Source organism: Urtica dioica, chromosome 12 (genome assembly GCF_054948205.1).
Source record: "Urtica dioica subsp. dioica isolate 48M chromosome 12, U.dioica_male_clone48M_v1_H2, whole genome shotgun sequence".
Lineage (NCBI taxonomy): Eukaryota > Viridiplantae > Streptophyta > Magnoliopsida > Rosales > Urticaceae > Urtica > Urtica dioica.
The window spans coordinates 6,287,945-6,308,836 of record NC_142767.1 but is presented as its reverse complement, the minus strand read 5'-3'; the positions used below and the strand labels follow the sequence as shown (position 1 = coordinate 6,308,836).

General features: G+C 43.5%; 1 protein-coding gene across 1 annotated transcript; it reads right to left on the bottom strand.

Annotated features, from left to right (window-relative positions):
• Window positions 1-15,221: 15,221 nt before the first annotated feature.
• Window positions 15,222-16,259, bottom strand: LOC149378794 (mitogen-activated protein kinase kinase kinase 20-like). The gene has a single exon (XM_089603861.1). The coding sequence runs from the start codon at window positions 16,257-16,259 to the stop codon at window positions 15,222-15,224; it is 1,038 nt and encodes a 345-aa protein (XP_089459987.1).
• Window positions 16,260-20,892: the final 4,633 nt, after the last annotated feature.

Genomic DNA, 20,892 nt, shown 5'->3' with positions numbered 1-20,892 from the left:
TTAATATTTTTTTTATTTGTAATTTTGTAGACGTGGAGACTACATTTTTTGTTGATTCGAGGGCGCCTCCGGATTTGGCTTTTGTGTCACGTGATATAATCATTGGGTTATTTAAATCCCATATATTTTTTGGTAAAAAAAAGTGTTGTTAGCTACGGCTGGAAATAGACTCGAGGTCTAATTTCATGTGGTTTGCTGCACGAGTGCTCACCACTATGTTGTTGGCCTTGTATCCGAGAATAGTATATGGGCTGAAATCCCATGAAATTTGAAAACAAAATTTTTAGTTTTTGTTCTACGACCAATGAGGTCTTGTGAGGTTCTTGACAGTGGGTTCAAACATCGAGAGGTAGAAAATGGTCGAATAGTGCATATGACACTTAATTACGAGGAATAAGATTCCAACTTCTCCGCGGGTTGGAATTTTTTTTTGGACAACTCTTTAATGTCATACTATATTTTTTATATAGCTCAAAGCGCTCAATTTAAGGAGTGTTGGATTTAATTGGATGAGAAATTCATAACCATGGACGTGGGATCTAAATTTTAGATTTTAGCCGTCTTTACGTGTTGTCTTTGGTGAGTTCAAAGATTGTGGTGAATCAAGTGCTAGATTTTTAATCTTCCACAAAATTCAAACCGAAGGGATTTAACTTTTGTTAATCTATTTTATGTGGTCTCAATGATCGAGATTGTGTCTTCGGATTTTGAAGGTAATAAAAAAAAATTAAGCACTTGTGAGAGGTGTTATGTTTTTATAACGAGGTTATTTATCTCTGGTTCAAAGAGATGCGCTCCGAAATGAGGTTCATGATCACTTAGAAGATCATAAAATATGGTTAATTGCCGAAAGTTAGTAAATCCTCAGCCACGCTTGAGGTGAATGGAGGGACATTCTAAATAAAGTATTATCCAATGTTCCTTGGTAATTATTTTATTAGCGACAATGTCGGTCGGTGACTTACGGTGTGTTGATAACCGTAATGTGGAATAATAAGGAAACTTATATGGTAAAGGTTGAAGTCCGTATTACCGTGTACTCCTATGTAACTTGGAGTTTTAAACTCCATAGATTATGGCTTTCCGCCAAGGTTTCTCGTACATGAATGTCTTTATGACATGAAATTGAATAAGTCATGGTAAAATGTACTTGAATTGCCATCGGATGTCTCGAGATAAAATGAGTTTTATTTTTTCCATATGCATGAAATAAGATAGAATCTTATATATGTGAAAAACTATTTTCTACACATGCGTTTGAATTCGTTGACGAGTCACATTATTTAATTTTTACCAATAGTGGTTCATATTTGAGCGTGGGTTATGTGAAAGATGAATTTGTCATCACATCCAAAATTATTATTTTTGCATGTCTTCTTGTGTATGGAATGACTATGTCATATGGGTATTGACACAATACAAAGAGTAATTATTTGAGAAATTGCCTCAACTACCATCATTTGATAATTTTTTTTTCCAATTTCCCACCAAAAGCTTAATTTAGCCAAAAATAATAGTAAACTATTTGTACAAATACAATTTTACCCTCAACATGATGTCAACAATTGACATCTATTGTTGACATCTGTGAGTTTTGAGTTATCTATTTCATTGATAAAAAGTACAATATAATTTACTTTCTTAAAAGTAATTTTGTGGCAATTGAGTAATTTTCCTTGTTTAAAGTTGAAGGTAAAAGTCAACTTTATAAAAAGTTTGATATGGTGCGAAATGACCGTAAAGCTGAATATGATGAACCATTTGGTGCTTCTGTGCACAACACGTATATATTCACAACGCCAATCCATTATATTATCCTATATCGCATGGCATTGCCAAACGATTTAATCGCACTTTCGTTTGTGAATGTGATGTTGCTTAAGTTACCGTAAGACATGTGGGGGTAATCATCCTGCTAGTAATTTACCTTTTGAATAAGGGATATGGGTGAATGATGTTATATCCTTATTCGAGTTATTTAAAGGAAGGAAAGCTTCCTACAAGTACTTGTGAATGTTTACTCTGGCAGTGTGATGACAACCGCTCCCAAGAAAATAAAGAGTGAACCAAAGGCCTTGGTTGCATCTTTATTGAATACACACGTTTTAGATATGCCGAGTGAAACTTAACGCCGTTAGAATGTCAATTAGTTTTGAGATCCACGAGTGTGACAAATGAGTATATGATTCTATGTTCCTATGTTGATGACATACTAATTATGAGTGAAAATGATCGCTCGATCAATTGCACTTGATATATCAAACTATGAGTTTGATATGAAAGATATTGGACTTCCAAATGTATTATTGGGTGTCTAATTTACATGAAAGTCCAATGAGATTGTCTTCAAATGGTCACACGTCGATGACAAAATTCTAGACAAAATTGGAAAGAACTATTCTAGAATTTCTAGATCTCATATTGAAGTTAGACAATGCTTGTCTGAGAATAAAATAAAAAAACTTTTCTCAAGTTGAAATGTGAGATTGTTAGGGAGTCTCATGTACTTAATAACTTGTACATGATTAGACTTAGGCCTACACTATGAGTAGATTGGCTAAATATACGGGTATTCCATGTTTTGAACACTAGAAAGAACTCATGAGGGTACCGAGGTATCTATGATAGATTCGGTATATTATGATCTACTTCATAGATGATATCCCAAAAGTCATTGAGTGATTCATTGATTCGTGTTGGATATCTAAAATCGATTAGTGGATTTGTATTCACTATGAGAGATAATGTTGTGTCTTGAAAATCCTCCATACAAATTGTGATAACTTAATTCATGATGCAATCTGAATGGGATACATTGGAAAAATGTAACGAAGAGACCGAACTTGGTGGATGACTATCTTAGCCTATGTCTATGATATGTTTATATTGTAATAATCAATCTGCGATTAGTAGAGCACATAACATGATGAACTATGGTATGTCTCGGCATATTTTTCAACGATATAAAACTATGAGTTAAACTTCTCTTATCTGGAGTCAATGAAATTGACTATGTTAGGTCCATAAAGAATATTGAGGATCTGCTAGCATACGGGTTATAGATGGACCATTTAGAGAAGACATCTAATGGAATGGAACTTAAGCCCATTGACTATAAGGGTACGCAAAGGAAACCTAACCATGTTGACTAGAGATCCCAAGATCTTGATTTAAAGGGACAACCTAATTGTCAAGATGAAGTGAGGTCATTATGGGGGGAGACCCCCTGGTCCTATTCCTATGATCAAATGGTGACACCCGTACGAGGTTAAGCCTTGAGCTTCTAATGATTATGTGATATCGAATCTTTTGATATTTCGATGAAGTAATGCGGGTTTACTTTTGGTAAAGAATCACATGTGTGAGAGAGGAGTGGGGTCACTTCGAAAGAGAATTAATTGGCTTATTAGTTCTTTAGAAACTCTTACAGAATCAGGCGCATGGTTTAGGGACGAAGTGAACATAACCACGAGAACTGAATATTGTTTGGAAGATATCTGAGGGAAATATGTTTATCGTTTATACACAGACGACTAACAGTTCAAGGGAAGGTTCAAAGGTTATACGTACCCGTACGGACGTAAGGTACGGTAATTTGACTCGTAAGGACGTACGGTACGGTAAAGGTAGGAAAGGGAAAGGTACCCGTACGGATGTAAGGTACGGTAATTTGACCCGTACGGACGTACGGTACGGTAAAAGTATGTAAGAGAAAGGTACCCGTACGGACGTAAGTTACGGTAAAGGTAGGAAGGGGAAAGGGATGAGACACCATAGATGAAATTCGTGAGTACCGAGACAATATCTTTTTTTTTTTTTATTAAAGTCTACATATCTTATGCAGATATTGAATGTAGAAGTTGTCACCATATCGAGACGAGTCATGTCCTGTGTGGACGTTACTCAATTTCATTCATGTGGGAGTTTGTAGGAAACCTTTTTGTTTATTGATATTAAAGAGAATTTAATATCAAGTTATTGGCTAATATTATGCAATTTGTCTATTATTTCCCGCCAATTATTAGCAATATGCATAACAGAAATTTCCTTCAAGCATGACTTGAAAGGGCAGATCTATTCACTCTATTAAAAACCAAGCCGGAGCTGGTATATCATAAAAGATTTGCCCTTTCTATTGATTCCTGCCGATTGGATCAAAAACAATTCTTGAAAGAGGTATTCGACTCCAGGGATGAATCGAAAAAGAAATTATTTATACTGGATAGTGCTATGAATAAAATGGATACACTAATTCCAATTAGTGCTTTGATTGGATCGTTGGCTAAAATTAAATTTTGTAATATGTTATGACATCCCATTAGTAAGTTGACTTAGGCGGTATCATCGGATTTTTATATTATTGAACGATTTGTGGCCGCCAAAGGCATCTATCCAGCAGTAGATCCATTAGATTCAATGTGAACTATGCTCCACTCGATTATCTACGGCACCGGGTGCATTTCCCCAAGGATGCCCTAAAGTTCCTCCACCGAATTATAGTTCAAAATCATCATAATTATTATGAAAAAAATATACAATAAGAACCCTAATATTCCTTGCTCATTATCAGAAAATCACTTACTCACAAATCTCCTGTGGGGCTAGTAGTTTTCATTTCCCATCTCATGGAAAACATTATTCGCTCCGCTTAGCCCTCTCTAGGATTATTTTAGAAGAGAAGCAAATGAAAGGCTTTCATAAAATTCTCGTAGAGTCGAGAATGAAGTTTTTGTTGTCGCACGAAAATCAACAACTATTGAAATTTTCGGGCGGTTCGACCCAAGGCCGGACCAAGTGGCCGTACCCGAGCCAAAGGTGTGAACTCGAAAGTCTCGAGCTGGGTTTTCTCTAATCAAAGGGCTTCTCAGACGAGAGAATGGATTAATAGGGCGAGTGAACGTGCCTTTTGTGTCGGCTGCCTATGTATCCGTGTGAGGGATCGGGTCAGAACGTAGTTCAAGGCGTATGTAACGCAGTATGAGACGCGGAGCCTAGAGGGTGTGCTCGACAGAGGAGACGGAGCGCGGAGGAGTCCTCGGCGATGTCTCAGAACTCTGGGATCGAGTGACCCGAGAGAGAATGTGTGTTTTCTCTCTTTTGGAGACGTAGGAGACTCTAAGTCAAGAGTTCCTTGTCGTGGCGGAACTTCCGGACGCGTAGGCGCTTTCGAGTCGGAAATGCAGGACGCGTAGGCGATTTAATGTCAGAAATGGTGGACGCGTCTAGTGTGCTAGACGCATAGGCAATTTTCAGTCGAAAACCGCAAGAGCACTCGTGGGCTTGGGATTAGTCGTTCGATCGAGAGAGGCAGCGCTCGGGAGTCCCCGGGAGCACTTCGGAATCTCTGAGAACGAGAAATCGAGGAGAATCCACTTCAGGCCAAGGATGGAATCTAGAGAAGCAGAGAGAGGTCTCAAGTTTCTTGAGAATGAATGGGCTTGAATAGGATCGCTTCCCCCTCAATGGGATGGTGTATTTATAGTGGTTGGATGGCCTTCAGAGGCTCATTTCTCGTCCATGTGGGACTACGGGCGCGCGCTCCGCTGAGAAGAGAAGCGCAGCGCGTGCGCGGCGCGCAACGCACGGCGCATGGTGCGCGGCGCGCAAACCCTGCCGCGCGCACGGGGAAAGTTTTTGGACTGCCAAGAGGCTGGGTGGCGCGTAACTTGTCTAGGGCGGCGCGCGCCTCCTTGGCCTGGTGCACGGCTCGCTCCACGCGCATCTTCTTCGTGTAGCTTACCTCGTGGACCTTTTTTGGGCCTTTAGAGATCTTTAGGGACCCGGCCCGTTGGGCCTTCGGGATTCGGGATGTCACGCAAATCGCATGAAGCATGAAAGTCTTTACTCGAGGAATCAAGGTCGACACGAGGATTTGCTAATCGACTCGTGGATACATGACTCGACTCGAAGAGAGTGACTCAACTTGAGCAATCGTCTCAACTCGAGGAGTTATGACTTGACTTGAGGAGCAAGGCTCGACTCTAGGAGTGAGGCTCGACTCGAGGAGAGTTACTCAACATGAGGCGTCATCTCGACTTGATGAGTTATGACTCGACTCGAGGAGCAAGGCTCGACTCGAGGAGTATAACTCGACTTGAGGAGCTGAAAGTTTGGCACGATAACTTACCATTCGACTCGTGACGGAAGGCTTGCCGCTCTTCAGGACCTCCGGCCGGAACATCGGCCCTTCTAACGGTGTATCTTCTCGGTGTCTCGAGTTTTCCGAAAACGACCGACAACATCAGCCCCTCAAGTTCATGGCTCGGGAGGCTCCGGGCGGTGAACTTTTAGTTGTTTCAGCTGAGTGTTTGAGGAAAATTTATTTCCCAAAGCTTCGCCGTCGCGAAGCCTTTGTGATTATAAAGAATATTCTCACAAATTGCATGTGCTCTCTCCGGTTTTTCCGTCTCTCTCAACACGAGCGTGTGATCAACACATGGAGGAAGATCCAAGTGGACAAGAGACGTAGCTCGACGTGGGCGAGGCGGACGCGATTGCATCTGTCGCTCTAGTCTCGGAACAAGGGAAGATGCACGCGAAAGCAGGCGGGCGCGTGTGCAGAGGCGGACCGGCGTGTCGCTGCTTGTTGATCTTTGGGCGAAGTCCCGGCCAAGTCTTTCTTCTATGGCGTTTTGTTTGATGACATCTTCAAGCCGGAGTCCGTGGGACTCGTCAATGACTAGCATGGCAATTATTGTCGAATTGTGACCTGTTAGGGGAAGATCATGGCGTCCGTCTCGGCCAGCATGGAAGGCGACTGCACTTTTGCATTTCGCAAAAGCGTGCTCATTCCGAGGTCTCGGAGACAGAGGTTGATGCTGTGGGCCGATGCTTCAAGAAGACGGAGTGGTATCCGGTGGAAGGCTCTGCCGCTCCGGAGGGCTTCGACTGCTCTGGATCGACGCTAGAAGTTCGATCACGCGTCGGGCATAAGTCAGTCTCACGGGGGCATCCACCATTCTTACTTTGGTGGCGCTCCTCCGTCTGCGTTTGGAAGATCGACCTTTATTTCCCAGTCGTGAGTGCGGGTCTCAGTTGAGGCCCTTGGAGCAGTGTCGCTCCAATTCTGGCTGACTTTTCTGCCGACGCGAGGGCAGATAGTCTCCGTTGAAAATGTGAAAGGACATCGTAACGAGTAGCGATGTGGACTTCTTCTGTCATGGTGTTTTTGACGCCCAGAGGGTAAGTTGCCCTCTGTTTGTCTTTTCACTTTGTTTTGCAAACATTTTGTTTTGGCTAACCTGCTCTTCAAATCGCTTCAGGTGCTTGCTCGTTTAACCTGAGACGAGAAGATTCTACACGACCTCATTCGTCGCATGGGACTCTTCCAGGAGGAGCTTGCTCGAGCGAAGTCTCAGCTAGCTCAGGCCGAGCGAGGTTCTCGCTCAAAGGCGAAGTTCGCGAGACTTCGAGAGCAGCTTCAATTAGCTCGCGTGGAATGGGGAGTCTTCCAAGGCGAGTGCGATCATGCTTAGTTTGTGGCGGTGAAGATGGCTGGAGAGTTGACTATGCGGCGTCAAGCTTAATAAGTGGCGACTCGGTCGACAGAAGTTTTTCGGAGTGAGGTGCGTGACCTTTGATGTTAGTTGGACACACGGACGGATGAGATGGTTATCATACAAGGCCAGCTTTCCATCAAGCGGGCTGCCTGCGTTCGTATTCCGATTAGCTATGGCATGTCTCGGTAGATACGCGTTTTTGCCGATAGTTTCGACAAGTCTTCTGCCTTCGAAGGGTTTGGCTTTCCTTCCCATAATAGCTTGGCTTGTTGCGCCATGTAGATGGCTTAGATGAGCCATGTAGGCGTCTTAAATGCGCCATGTAAGCGTCTAGGTGCGCCATGTAGGCGTCTTAGGCCTGCATCTCTTGGATGTCTTATGGCGCGCCGCGGAGACGTCTTTAGCCTATATCTCTTGGATGTCTTATGGCGTGCCGCGGAGGCATCTTCAGCCTGCATCTCTTGGATGTCTTATGGCGCACCGCGGAGGCGTCTTTAGTATGCACCTCTTGGATGTCTTATGGCGCGTCGCGGAGGCGTCTTAGGTGCGCCATGTAGGTGTCTGTAACTGCGCCATGTAGGTCTCTTAGGTGCGCCATGTAGACATCTTAGGTGCGCCAGGTAGGCGTCTTAAGTGCGCCATGTAGGCGTCTTGGATGCGTCGCGGGGGACGACTTGGTTGCACCATGTAGGCGTCTTAGCGTGCGCCATGTAGGCGTCTTAAGTGTGTCGCGAGGGATGACTTGGTCGCGCCATGTTGACATCTTAGGTGCGCCATGTAGGCGCCTTACGCGCGCCGTGTAGGCGTCTCATATGCGCTATGTAGGCATCTTAAGTGCACCATGTAGGCGTCTTAGGTGCGCCATGTAGGCGTCTTAGGTGCATCGTGAGGGACGACTTGGTCGCGCCATGTAGACGTCTTAGGTGCGCCATGTAGGCATCTTACGCGCGCTGCGTAGGCGTCTCACATGCGCCATGTAGGTGTCTTAAAAAGCTTGAATTTTTCATGTATTGATACTTCTAAACAGTACAAGCCTGGAAGCTACAAACCTTGTCAAATTACTGTTTTTTAAGCTACTAATGTTTGGCATCCCTGCTCTGCAGATCAGCACCAAGAAAAATCATACAAACCGTTAATTAACTTATTACGGCACAATGCCACATTAAATAATAAAAAATAGATGGCTCCAAAACAAATAGTAAAAACGCAGATATAGTTAAGATTGTTGACATAGATGGTGGCATTTTGGGTCAAATTAGTCTTTTGGTAGAAAGTGGGAAAATGTTATGAAATTGGTGGCCTCTCTCTGCTTCTCTGGATGCCATCCTTGGCCTGAAGTGGATTCTCATCGATTTCTCGTTCTCAGTGATTCCGAAGCGCTCCCGGGGATCCCAAGCGCCGCCTCTCTCGATCGAACGACTAATCCCAAGCCCACGAGTGCTCTTGCGGTTTTCAACTGAAAATCGCCTACACGTCTAGCACACTAGACGCGTCCACCATTTCTGACATTAAATCACCTACGCGTCCTGCAGTTCCTACTGGAAATCGCCTACGCGTCCGGAAGTTCTGCCACGACAAGGAACTCTTGACTTAGAGTCTCCCGCGTCTCCAAAAGAGAGAAAACACACATTCTCTCTCGGGTCACTCGATCCCAGAGTTCTGAGACGTCGCCGAGGACTCCTCCGCGCCCCGTCTCCTCTGTCGAGCACACCCTCTAGGCTCCGCGCGTCATACTGCGTTACATACGCCTTGAACTACGTTCTGACCTGATCCCACACACGGGGACGTAGGCATCCAACACAAAAGGCACGGTCACTCCCCCTATTCATCCCTTCTCTCCTCTGAGAAGCCCTTTGATTGGAGAAAAGCCAGCTCGAGACTTTCGAGTTCACACCTTTGGCTCGGGTGCGGCCACTTGGTCCGGCCTTGGGTCGAACCGTCCGAAGCTTTCAATAGTTGTTCATTTGCGTGCGACAATATTTTGGCGCTAGAGGGAGGGGACTTCTCGACCTGGTCAGCCCGAAATCCTCTCTGTCCATCTTCTTCTTTTCTCTTGAAGACTCGACTTTCTCGGACTCGAGAAAAGATGAGTAGTCAGCAACCCGTACGTTCTGAGGGCGTTAACAACCCTGATAACGCAACTGGGACCAAAAAAAATTTATTGCGCTCCCGAGCGCATGGTCACGAAGAGTCGCTCCATCAAGAGAGCTCGACCCGCTCACCATCTCCATCTCCAGATAGCAGGGACGACCGCATCATGAAATTGGAGGAGAATATCCGCCAACTAAAGGCGAAGAACGCGAGGTACCACAGACGACTGGCTGCAAAACAACCAACGCGTAACCCGGTGATCCCCAATGGGGATCCTGAGAACCTCAACGAGGAAAGTCGCGACCGCGACTCAGATTACGAGGGTGCTGATGATTCGGAGGATATCGAGACTTCTCTCACAAAGGACGGGGAACTCCCCGATGTGAATGAATCCGGTCTTTTGGATCCTTCACCCAATATGGGGAATGCACCTGCAGCCTCATAAAGAAGGTCGCTCCCGACGTTCAGCCCATGACCGACTTGGTCAAAGGTAGAATGTTGCGAAAAGTGCCTATGGGGTCGTTGAGGAGAATTCCTCGCCTTTCACGGCTCAGATATTAGCGTTGCGGGCCCCACCACAAGCAGACCACAGTCTAGCAAAGGAGGAGGAGCAACTGCTACTGCCAACCGAACCACAACAACTGATGCTGATAATTTGCAGCTCCACGTTGTGACCACCATACTGGGAGGTCCACAAGGCGGAGATTCAGCCCGACAACGGAAAAAATTCCTAAGGGCAGTGGCTCAAGAAAACGCTGTGTTGCACGTCTACTTTACGTACGAGGAACCTCCGTCCGTGCCTCACGAGACGATGTACTTCACCAACGAAGAAGCCAAGCGAGTTTTGCATCCGTGCAATGACGCAATAGTGCTCAAAGCCCAAGTGGCTAATAACTGGTGAAAAGGGTTCTCATCGACAACGGCAAAGCTGCCGACATAATTTTCAAGTCCACCCTAGAGAGCATGAAGCTCGGGGGGCTACGCCCAACTCTGACCCAAACACCATTATTCGGGTTCACTGGGGAGAGAGTCATGACCAATGGCATCATTGATCTGGCGGTCACCTTCGGAACTCCCGGAGGCATTGAAGTCGTTCACATGGTCTCATTCCTAGTGGTTGATCAAGAGTCGCCATATAATGTCATCATTGGGCAACCCGCGCTGAACCGACTAAGGGCTATTACTTCTACATACCACCTACTGGTGAAGTTCCCCACCGAAGATGGAATCAGCATCATGGATGGAGATCAATCCCAGGAAAGAACATGCTACATCCAAGGAATCGATGGAAAACCCGCTAGAAAGACGGTTAACACGATCTACCCACTTAGAGATAACGTCGAGTCGACCAAGGTCCTCCGCGAAATCCACGAAGACATCTGCATGACACCCAAGTGCAAGGTGTCGGCGTCCTCATCCCAAACAGGGAAGGACCCTACAGAGTCCGCCTAGTCATACATGACGGGACCTACTGCATCGAATACATGGACGGGACCCCGATCTGTCACTTGTGGAATGCGGAACACTTGAGGTAGTACTACCAGTAGCCAGCGCTTTCTCCATTTTATTGCTTTGCTTTCCAACATTCAATAAGGTTTACGAGCCGATGTTTTAGTATTTCAAATTTTCGCAATATTAATAAAGTTCGAGGTTTTTCTTTCAAAATCCACTTTATCAAAAATTTTCGGTCATCAAAATAATGCTTGTAAACCCAAAAACTTGGGGGGCTAGTAACATAGGCAATGATAAGTACGCTCGAAATCCTCAAGAAAGTACGCTCCACCAAAACAAAACACCCAAACATAAACGGGAACAAGTGCGCTCTAAAGACGCCTCAGCGGCGCGCCGTACGACATCCAAGAGATTCAGGCTAAAGACACCTACACGGCACGCCATAAGACATCCAAGAGATGCAGGCTAAAGACGCCTACGTGGCGCGCCATACGACATCCAAGAGATGCAGGCAAAAGACCTACGCGGCGCGTCATAAGACATCCAAGAGATGCAGGCTAAAGACGCTTACGTAGCGCGTCATAAGACATCCAAGAGATGCAGGCCAAAGACGCATCCGCGGCGCGCCATAAGACATCCAAGAGATGCAGGCTAAAGACACCTCTGTGGCGAGTCGTAAGACATCCAAGAGATGCGGGTCTAAGACGCCTATATGGCGCAACCAAGTCGTCCCTCTTGAATAGGATTGCTTCCCCCTCAATGGGAGGGGGTATTTATAGTGGTTGGAGGGCCATAAGAGGCTCATTTCTCGTCCATGTGGGACTGGGGGCGCGTGCTCCGCCGAGAAGAGGAGCGCAGCGCGTGCGCGGTGCACAAACTGCCCCGCACGGCGCGCGGCCTTCCTGGCGCGGCGCATGGTGCGCGGCGCGCGGCTCTCCTAACGCGGCGCGCATGCGGGGAAAGTTTTCGGACGCGCGCGCGCTCGCCAAGGGGCTGCGCGGCGCGCGCCTCCTTGGCCTGGTGCACAGCTCGCTCCTCGCGCGTCGTGCACGTCTTCTTCGTGTAGCTCACCTCGTGGACCTTTTTTGGGCCTTTAGAGATCTTTGAGGACCCGGCCCGTTGGGTCTTTGGGATTCGGGATGTCACGCAAATCGCATGAAGCATGAAAGTCTTTACTCGAGGAATCAAGGTCGACACGAGGATTTGCTAATCGACTCGTGGACGCATGACTCGACTCGAGGAGCGAGGCTCGACTCGGGGAGAGTGACTCAACTTGAGGAGTCCTCTCGACTCGAGGAGTTATGACTCTGCCTGAGGAGCAAGGCTCGACTCGAGGAGTGAGGCTCAACTCGATGAGTCATCTCGACTCGAGGAGTTATAACTCGACTCGAGGAGCAAGGATCGACTCGAGGAGTATAACTCGACTTGAGGAGCAGAAAGTTTGGCACGAGGACTTACCAGTCGACTCGTGACGGAAGGCTTGCCGCTCTTCCGGACCTCCGACCGGACCATCGGCTATTCGAACGGCGTGTCTTCTCGGAGTCTCAGGTTTTCCGAAAACGACCGACAACAGTTTTCATTCTGTACATGCCAGATCATAATTCATCATAAGTAACTTCGATACACGGTTGGACGAAATCATATTAATTACAAATTATGAAACGAACAAAAACCGTAATCTAAACAATTCATTATCTTAAAAATTGGCATCTTCCAGATTTCATATCTTCCCCCAATAAAATTGTGTTAATTTATGTTACAATTGCGTTTCATTTCATTTTGCAGAAACACAACATGTGTTCAAAGCAAGTAAAAGTGATTGGGTATACAAGTCTGCACCTCTTGGATGCCTTATGGCGCGTCGCGGAGGCGTCTTAGGTGCGCCATGTAGGCGTCTGTAAGTGCGCCATGTAGGCCTCTTAGGTGCGCCATGTAGATGTCTTAGGTGCGCCAGGTAGGCGTCTTAAGTGCGCCATGTAGGCATCTTGGATGCGTCTCGAGGGACGACTGGGTTGCGCCATGTAGGCGTCTTAGCGTGCGCCATATAGGCGTCTTAGGTGTGTCGCGAGGGATGACTTGGTCGCGCCATGTAGACGTCTTAGGTGCGCCATGTAGGTGCCTTACGCGCGCCGTGTAGGCGTCTCACATGCGCCATGTAGGTGTCTTAGGTGCGCCATGTAAGCGTCTTAGGTGCGTCGCGTCGCGAGGGACGACTTGGTTGCGCCATATAGGCGTCTTAGGCCCGCATATCTTGGATGTCTTAAAAATTGGCATCTTCCAGATTTCATGTCTTCCCCCAATAAAATTGTGTTAATTTATGTTACAATTGCGTTTCATTTCATTTTGCAGAAACATAACATGTGTTCAAAGCAAGTAAAAGTGATTGGGGATACAAGTCGTTCATGCCTTTGAGTGAATTACACGACCCTGCCAGAGGGTACCGAGTGAATGATATGTGCACAATTACAGTAGAGGTAAAAAGTCTACATCATCCAAAAGTCATGGGTTCGATTGTAACTAACTGTGAATCGTTATTGTTACCCCTCTATATATGACATCATTACACGCAGGTTAAAAATCTGGAAAATGACGACAAAGACAAAGAAGAAGAAGAGAAAAAGGTAGTAAAAGAGGACGAAAAAGAGGAAGAGAAAAGGTAGAAGATAACTCCTCGTGCAGTAAAAAAAAAATAGATACAACATTCGTGTGCTCATATAATTCCCCTTCGAAACTTATAATTTTTTGGTCAGGTGCCTTAACAAACACATATCGGTGAATCTTCTGATGCCAACAATTCAGCAGTTGTTGGCCAACCCATTTCACAAGCTCAGGTAAGTTGTTAACAATTTAGCTTTCTTTTGAGCTTATTAGTTCTTCATTGTATTGACTATTGTCAGTTCATCTCTGAGCTTTTCCAAACTCATATTTTGTGTAGGGGAAGTCTTCAGCACTAGACACCTTGTTTTCTGATATACATAATCTCTTGGAAGTTAAAACATCGAACTCGGATAATTGAAACACATTTAGCGCAGCAGAGATTGTGGAGGCAAAAAAAGAGTTGAGATAGCTCGTTAATATGGATCTGAACTGCATCATCCGAACTGGGAAAACACTTGAGCTCAAGAGTTCACTTGCTATAGGTCTCTCTTCCAATTCAATTCCTAAATATGTGGTAGACGCGACAACCACGTTTGTTGATTGATTTAACGCAAGTCTTGATAAGTACGAAGCCTCTCAACGAGATCTCAGCGAAGCTCAAGAGAATGAACAGACGGGGAAAGAGCACAGGACCAACTTGGAGGGACTGGTTTCCAAGTACATGCGTGTGAGGATGGAAACAGAAGCTGTTAATCGAGAAATAGATAGGCTCGAGAAGAAAATTGGCCATAGGAAGGAAAAAGTAGCTCGCCTTATGGAGAGAGCTGAAGATTTGAGTAGTGAAGGTGCCGTTTCGAAACAAGTACATTAGCCAAACTGTGAAGCCTTAATCTTAACAAGCCGGGAGTTATGTGTAGTCACAAGCTGTATATCGTCAACTTGTTTAGTTATGTATCATGGTTTTGTATCTGATCGAATACAAATTCCTTACAAGTTTTACAAGTTTTTTCAAGGCCCTTGATATTTCCTATCCAGCCCTTATAAGTTTTTTCAAGTCCCTTTATATTTCCTATCTACAGTCCTTTAAAACTCTTACATGCTGTGTGGGTGAATGTATATATGAACTCCATCAATTTGCTTTCCAATGCATACAGCAGTATTTTAATTCCAGTTTCTTTTTTTAGTGTTTCAAGAACAGAGTCCACTCACAGACCAAACTGTAAGAAATTGGTCTGAATACCCTTGTTAATAAACTAGAAAGCTCTAGGATTCTTTGGATCTTTCATGCCACTGGATTATACACGATCATTGTCAAAGAATTCATTGACACATTAATGGGAGTAGTAGTATTTAGCAAAGAATCTGATAGAAAATAAATAATACAGACGCGTAAATAATAAGAGAACAATAGTCTCCCCTTAGGAAAGGGACAAAGGCATCTCTTCTACTCAAAACAAGTCAATAACAGAAAAATGAAAATTAAATTACTCTAATACCCTTACAGGTCGTCCATCAGAATCTGAGTTGTGATCAATAAACCATACTAACATACATGGTGATTTCCTTCCAGCTCCAGTGGTGCTACACCAGAATAAACTCTGAAATTTCCTTCAAGTAGGACTCGATCGCCAAGTCATCATTAGTGAACTCTGAAATTTCCTTCAAGTAGGACTCCATCGCCAAGTCATCATTGGTGATCTCTGAAATTTCCTTCAAGTAGGACTCTATCGCCAATTCATCATCGTAATAATCAACGAATGCAAAGTCGGAGTCCTCCGGTGCTCCGGTGATGAAGGGGTGATGGAGCAGCGTCTCGGCTGTGGCCCTCTTCTGCGGGTCCTTCCGGAAGCATTTGTAGACGAAATCCTCAGCGGATTCGGAGAAGACTCTGCGCGGAAGAGTGACGTGGCCTCCTCGGCAGGGAAGAGCGCCGGTGAGCATCGCCAACACGACGCAGCCAAGTGCCCAAATGTCCGAAGGCTGCCCCTGAATTCCGCCGTAAGAAATCGACACCTCGGGAGCCCAATACAGCTCTGTTCCGCAGATCATGCCCGGTCGGAAATCGCAGGCGGGCCGCGCCAAACCGAAATCTGCGAGTTTGGCAGTGAGCCCGTCATCTCTTTCGAAGAGCAGGATGTTGTCGAGCTTGACGTCGCAGTGGACGTAGCCTTCTTGGTGGACTCGGTGGATCGCTCCGAGGATGGAGTTTGTGAAGCGCCGAACTTGAGGCTCGGGAAGACCCGAGCGAGCCGAGGCCACGTGATCTCCCAGCGTTCCTCCCGAAGCATACTCCAAGAACACGTTCAGAAGCGGTTCATGGTCGAAAGTGACGTCGTATCCCAGGCATTGGACTATGGAAGGGCAGTCCTTGAAACGCTCTAGAATCTTCCTTTCCGTGGCGAGCTCTTCTGAAGGCCCACTCATAGGGCACGACTTCACGGCGGTGATGAATGGCATTCCGGGGAAGTTTCGGGAGCTCGGGTCCGGGAAGTAGGCCAAGTTGACTCGTCCGAAGCTGCCTTGACCGAGAAGCCGACCTCGCATCCACTCTCCACCGGCGTACCTAACGCTTCTCTCTCCTCTCCACAAAATCTTATCATTATTCTTCTTCTTCTCCATTCTCAGCGGCTCTGATCGTTAACTGCTGACTTGATGGCTTGTTGCTTCGAAACGGAAACCAGGGTTTTCTTTCTTCGTATCGAAGTTGAGGGAATAGTGAGAGCTTACATATATATCAACTATTGCACGCACGTGTTTCTTCATGATTATTATATACAAAATTATGGATATTCACGATATAATATTCGAAGACCTAATTTAGGAAATGCTTGACTTAAAGTCGGACTCTTTCCAAAGCCGACTTTACTAGGAATAAGTTTAAATATATATAAAAATAATAATAAATTAACTAACTAAGTACGTGGCAACATGTGAGTTTTTTTTTTTTTTTTTTTTTTTGTGAAATTTGTTGTAATTAGTCAAATTTTCTATTCTTGAGAGAATAACTCAAGTTTCATTTTATTAATCAAATAGTCCATATTTTTTGCTCTCGCTTCCTTCACAAATCAGTTAACTAATTAACGTACTGAAGCGAGTTAGGTTAATTAATTAACCGATTCGTGAAGGATTTGAAATTCACAAAAAATTTACAAAAATAAGAGCTTAAGTCAATTGATATTCAAATCATTCAATTAATTAACCTAATTCCTAATTAAATCATTTAGTATATTAACTTTACTCACAAAAAAATCAGAACCTAAGCTAATATTCAACCAATAAGTTAATTAATTAACCTAACTCAACAGTCAGTTAATTAAATTAACATTCTCGAATTCACAGTGAATCAACAAAATCGGCGAATCCTCTTCTTCTTCTCCACCACCAGCGAACCAAGCCACAATTTAAAATAGAAAACCCTAGAAAACCTCTAATCATCGCCGGCGTGAAACGCGAGGCGGTGGAGGCGGAAAATCTACTGGCATCGTCGTTCGAGTCGGTGGAGGCGACGAGTCCACTGTCCACACATATTTGCAGCGGCGGATGCGGCGAGTCCTCTTCTTCTTCTCCACCACCAGCAAACCAAGCCACAATTTAAAACAGAAAACTCTAGAAAACCTCTAATCATCGCCGGCGTGAAACGCGAGGCGGTGGAGGCGGAAAATCTACCGGCATCGTCGTTTGAGTCGGTGGAGGCGACGAGTCGACTGTCCACTCATATTTGCAGCGGCGGATACGGCAGAATCTTCTGAGTCACGTTCGACGTGGCCGGCGCCTCCGGCAGAGCCTCCGAAAGCTGCGGAGACGCGTCGTTCCCCGGCGGAGAGATAGTCGGAGAAGTAGACGATATCGTGAGAGAGAGAGAGAGAGAGAGAGAGAGAGAGAGTGTGAAGTTGGGTTGGGTGAGTGGGATTTCAATGGTAATTTAGGTAGTGTACAAAATATGCTATATTCACTTAATTGAATGAAACTTTGGCTTTTCTCTTAATATTAGTAGGTTGATTGGGAAAGTTAGCAAAATAGCCCTTTTTGTTTTGTTTTTTTTAATTTTTTTTATACATTTTTGGATTGCCCTACTTTCAATTTTTTATTCTAAAATTTATTATGCGTTTGAGTTTGAATTTTTTAATAACATATATTTTATTTATTAATTTCAAATCAATCCTTACAAATTAACATGCACTTATGACATTACGTGGGTATTTAGTCTCTCAAATTGGCGAGAATATTTTTGACATATTTCATCGTTCCTTAGATAATTTTCATATTTAAATTTTTAGGGCACCATTGTGCAGTGTGCCATAATGGTTGGATCACCCTTTTCTCTTATTGAATCGGGTAAGTTTCTATTTTTGATTTCATTATAAACTTTTGATATAAATTTCTTCCCCGTATTTTAATGGCAAATTTTGAAAAATGAAGTTTTTTTTTCATAGCCATTCAATTTTTTACAACAAATCGAATTCACGTTTTTTTTTCTTATATACGATATCTATAACATATATGGTTGATATCTTCTTCTACGTTTGATCATTTACAGATATTTAACAATTTTTACACAGTTTTTTATATTGCTGCGATGAAGTTTTTTTAACGTCAATGCATTGATGTGGCACTTTGTTGCGATTTTTACGCGCGCAAGTGCACGTGTCGCTCAAGTAATATAGTGAATTAAGTACGAGTGTCGATCCCACGAGGAACAAGCTTAATTAACAAACAAATCAACTAGCACGAATTGAACTAAAGATGAGATGGAAAGATGTCACACATTATTGACAAGTTCTAACGCAAATAATTAACAAAATACTCAAATAAAAGTTGTAAGCAGAAAGAGAGGCTAAGGACAAAGGTTTCACGGGTTTATTCAACGGTTTGGACACACGAATTTCACGCACAAGCAATAATCAACTCACTACTCTTTGCTAACCATACTCACAGAATAATATTGTTAAGTCTCTCTCGAGCATCTAACAATCTATGTCAAAATTAGGAAAATCTTCTCTCGATCTCAATCCCTAACAATGGCATGCATTCATATCAAGAGTATTCACGCGATTCTATGGCAACCTAACTATCTCTAGCCTAGTCATGCAACATAGTAATTCAAACCAAAACACTAACAACCTAATCTTTCTCAAGCATCAAGTTGAAGTATAAAATCATGAACAAGGTAGCTAATCTCGATCAAGCATTAAAACGGATTTGAATTAAGCAAAGTAGTAGAGAATGGAAATTGAACTTCAATATATTAAATCATATCCATAACCGAATCCTAAACCCGCTACGCCATAGTCCTTAATGGAATTAGTTCATTGCGTAGCGAGAAAACAAAAAGAAAATGAGAAAATAAAAATAAGAAACCATAATTAAAAACTCAATTGTAAATTAAAATACGGGAGTTCAAGAGTAAAGGAGAAGAATAAAACTGTAATTGGCGTGAATTGATGAAGAACGGCTATCCTCTTTTTCTCTATCTCTCCCAAATATTAAGTGATCAAAACAATAAAAAAATGCTAAGATGCCTAAACAAGAGATTGAGAGGTGTATTTATAGGCCTAGGTCGAAATCCTTGGGTTTCTCTTAGTTTTCGGAGCAGACTGGGTAATTAAAAGTGATCCAACGGCTCAGATCGACTCCAAATCCGCGTTTCCTCTTCAAGTCTTCTCAAAATTGCTCCGTTACTTCACGTGATGCTCTACTAACCTTCTTTATATCTCATTGGCCTCTAAAACCTATAAGTCTCTCTAAAACACACAAAAAAACATCACAAATACTCGAGAACAAGCTTGGATTTAGTCGGGAAAATAGGAGTTTTCCGCGTGATTAACACACCTATCAAATACCCCCGATCTTAAACCGTTGCTTGTCCTCAAGCAACGAAACAAATAACACAAAATAAAACACACAAAAGAAGTTACCTACACTAAATTGATAAATCTCAATGCTTTACGTAAAATAACTGACTCATATTTGCCTCAATTTCAAACCTCTGGACTTACATCTACACGGAAATCCATGGTTTTAAACTCTACGTCAACTACCCCATGTAAAAAATTCCTTACAAGTTCGTGTTAGTTCAAGCCGTTTGCAGTGTCCTTTCGCCTCGATTAGCTTTCGATCCCAAGTCTCGTAGTCTTTCCCAATCCTAATATACGACCACAAGAATCGATTCGTTGAATGATAGTTTATTCGATTCTACACACCATAAGCCTTCTCTTCACCCTTGATCTCCACTAATGCGCACATGTCATTCCTAGCTTGTCAATAGGTCTTAACGGCTTGTAATGTTTTAGGCTAGGGTCAAAGGTATGGAATGGAATTTTTAGTAGCTCAAACGTCGACCTTAGCGACTCAAATCTCTCACCCAAAATCACAACCCTCAAACAAAGCTCATTCACTCATCCCCACATTCTTGGCATTAACTTTCACCTAACGTGAACGTTTTACTTAGTCTTTTATTTCTCGTGTTTCCCCCCAAACTTCAACTCAACAACAATAAGCGACACGTCTCTAAAACGAAAACATAGAACACCACGCCAAAATTAAAATGTATGACATAAATAGACGCTTTTTTTTTCTTTTTCTATTTTTTCATATTTTTTTTTCTTTTTTCTATTTTTTCAGATTTTTTTTTTGCATGTTTTTTTTCGGTACATAACAATATAAATAATCACCGGCGTGGTGTGTCTAGTGGACAATGTAATATATAGAGACGAGTCGGAAAACATGTCATAAAATAGAGAAAATTTCACTCAACCATGTCACTCAAGAGTCGCTAAAGTCAATGAGGTTCTTTGTGGGATTTCAAAATTATTGGCTCGGCTTTTTCTGACTAAGTATTGAGAAAGGTAAATCGTTCGGCTTTTTGTGAGTGGGTTCTAATTGATAAATATTCTCGGGTTGGCTTTTTAGCTCGACGGGTTATTCATAATGCCTATATCATTCTTACTAGATCAATATGCGCTCAATTTCGCTTCGACTAGGGATCCGAAAAGGTTCTTAGTGTGTTTGGTGGTCACTTTTCATAACTTAGTTAGACTACTACTCAAGGTCGTCTAAACATCGAGACAAACATTACTCGGGCTTTAAGTGATTACACAAAACTCAACAAGATTCTTTTTCACTCGGTAATTCACGGATTTTTTTCACATGTCTACGGCTTAAGACTATCCATATCATCGGTAAACATTTATTGAGTCAGTTAAAGCACACAAACATCAATTTCTACCAATTATCCTAAAACAAAACAAAAACA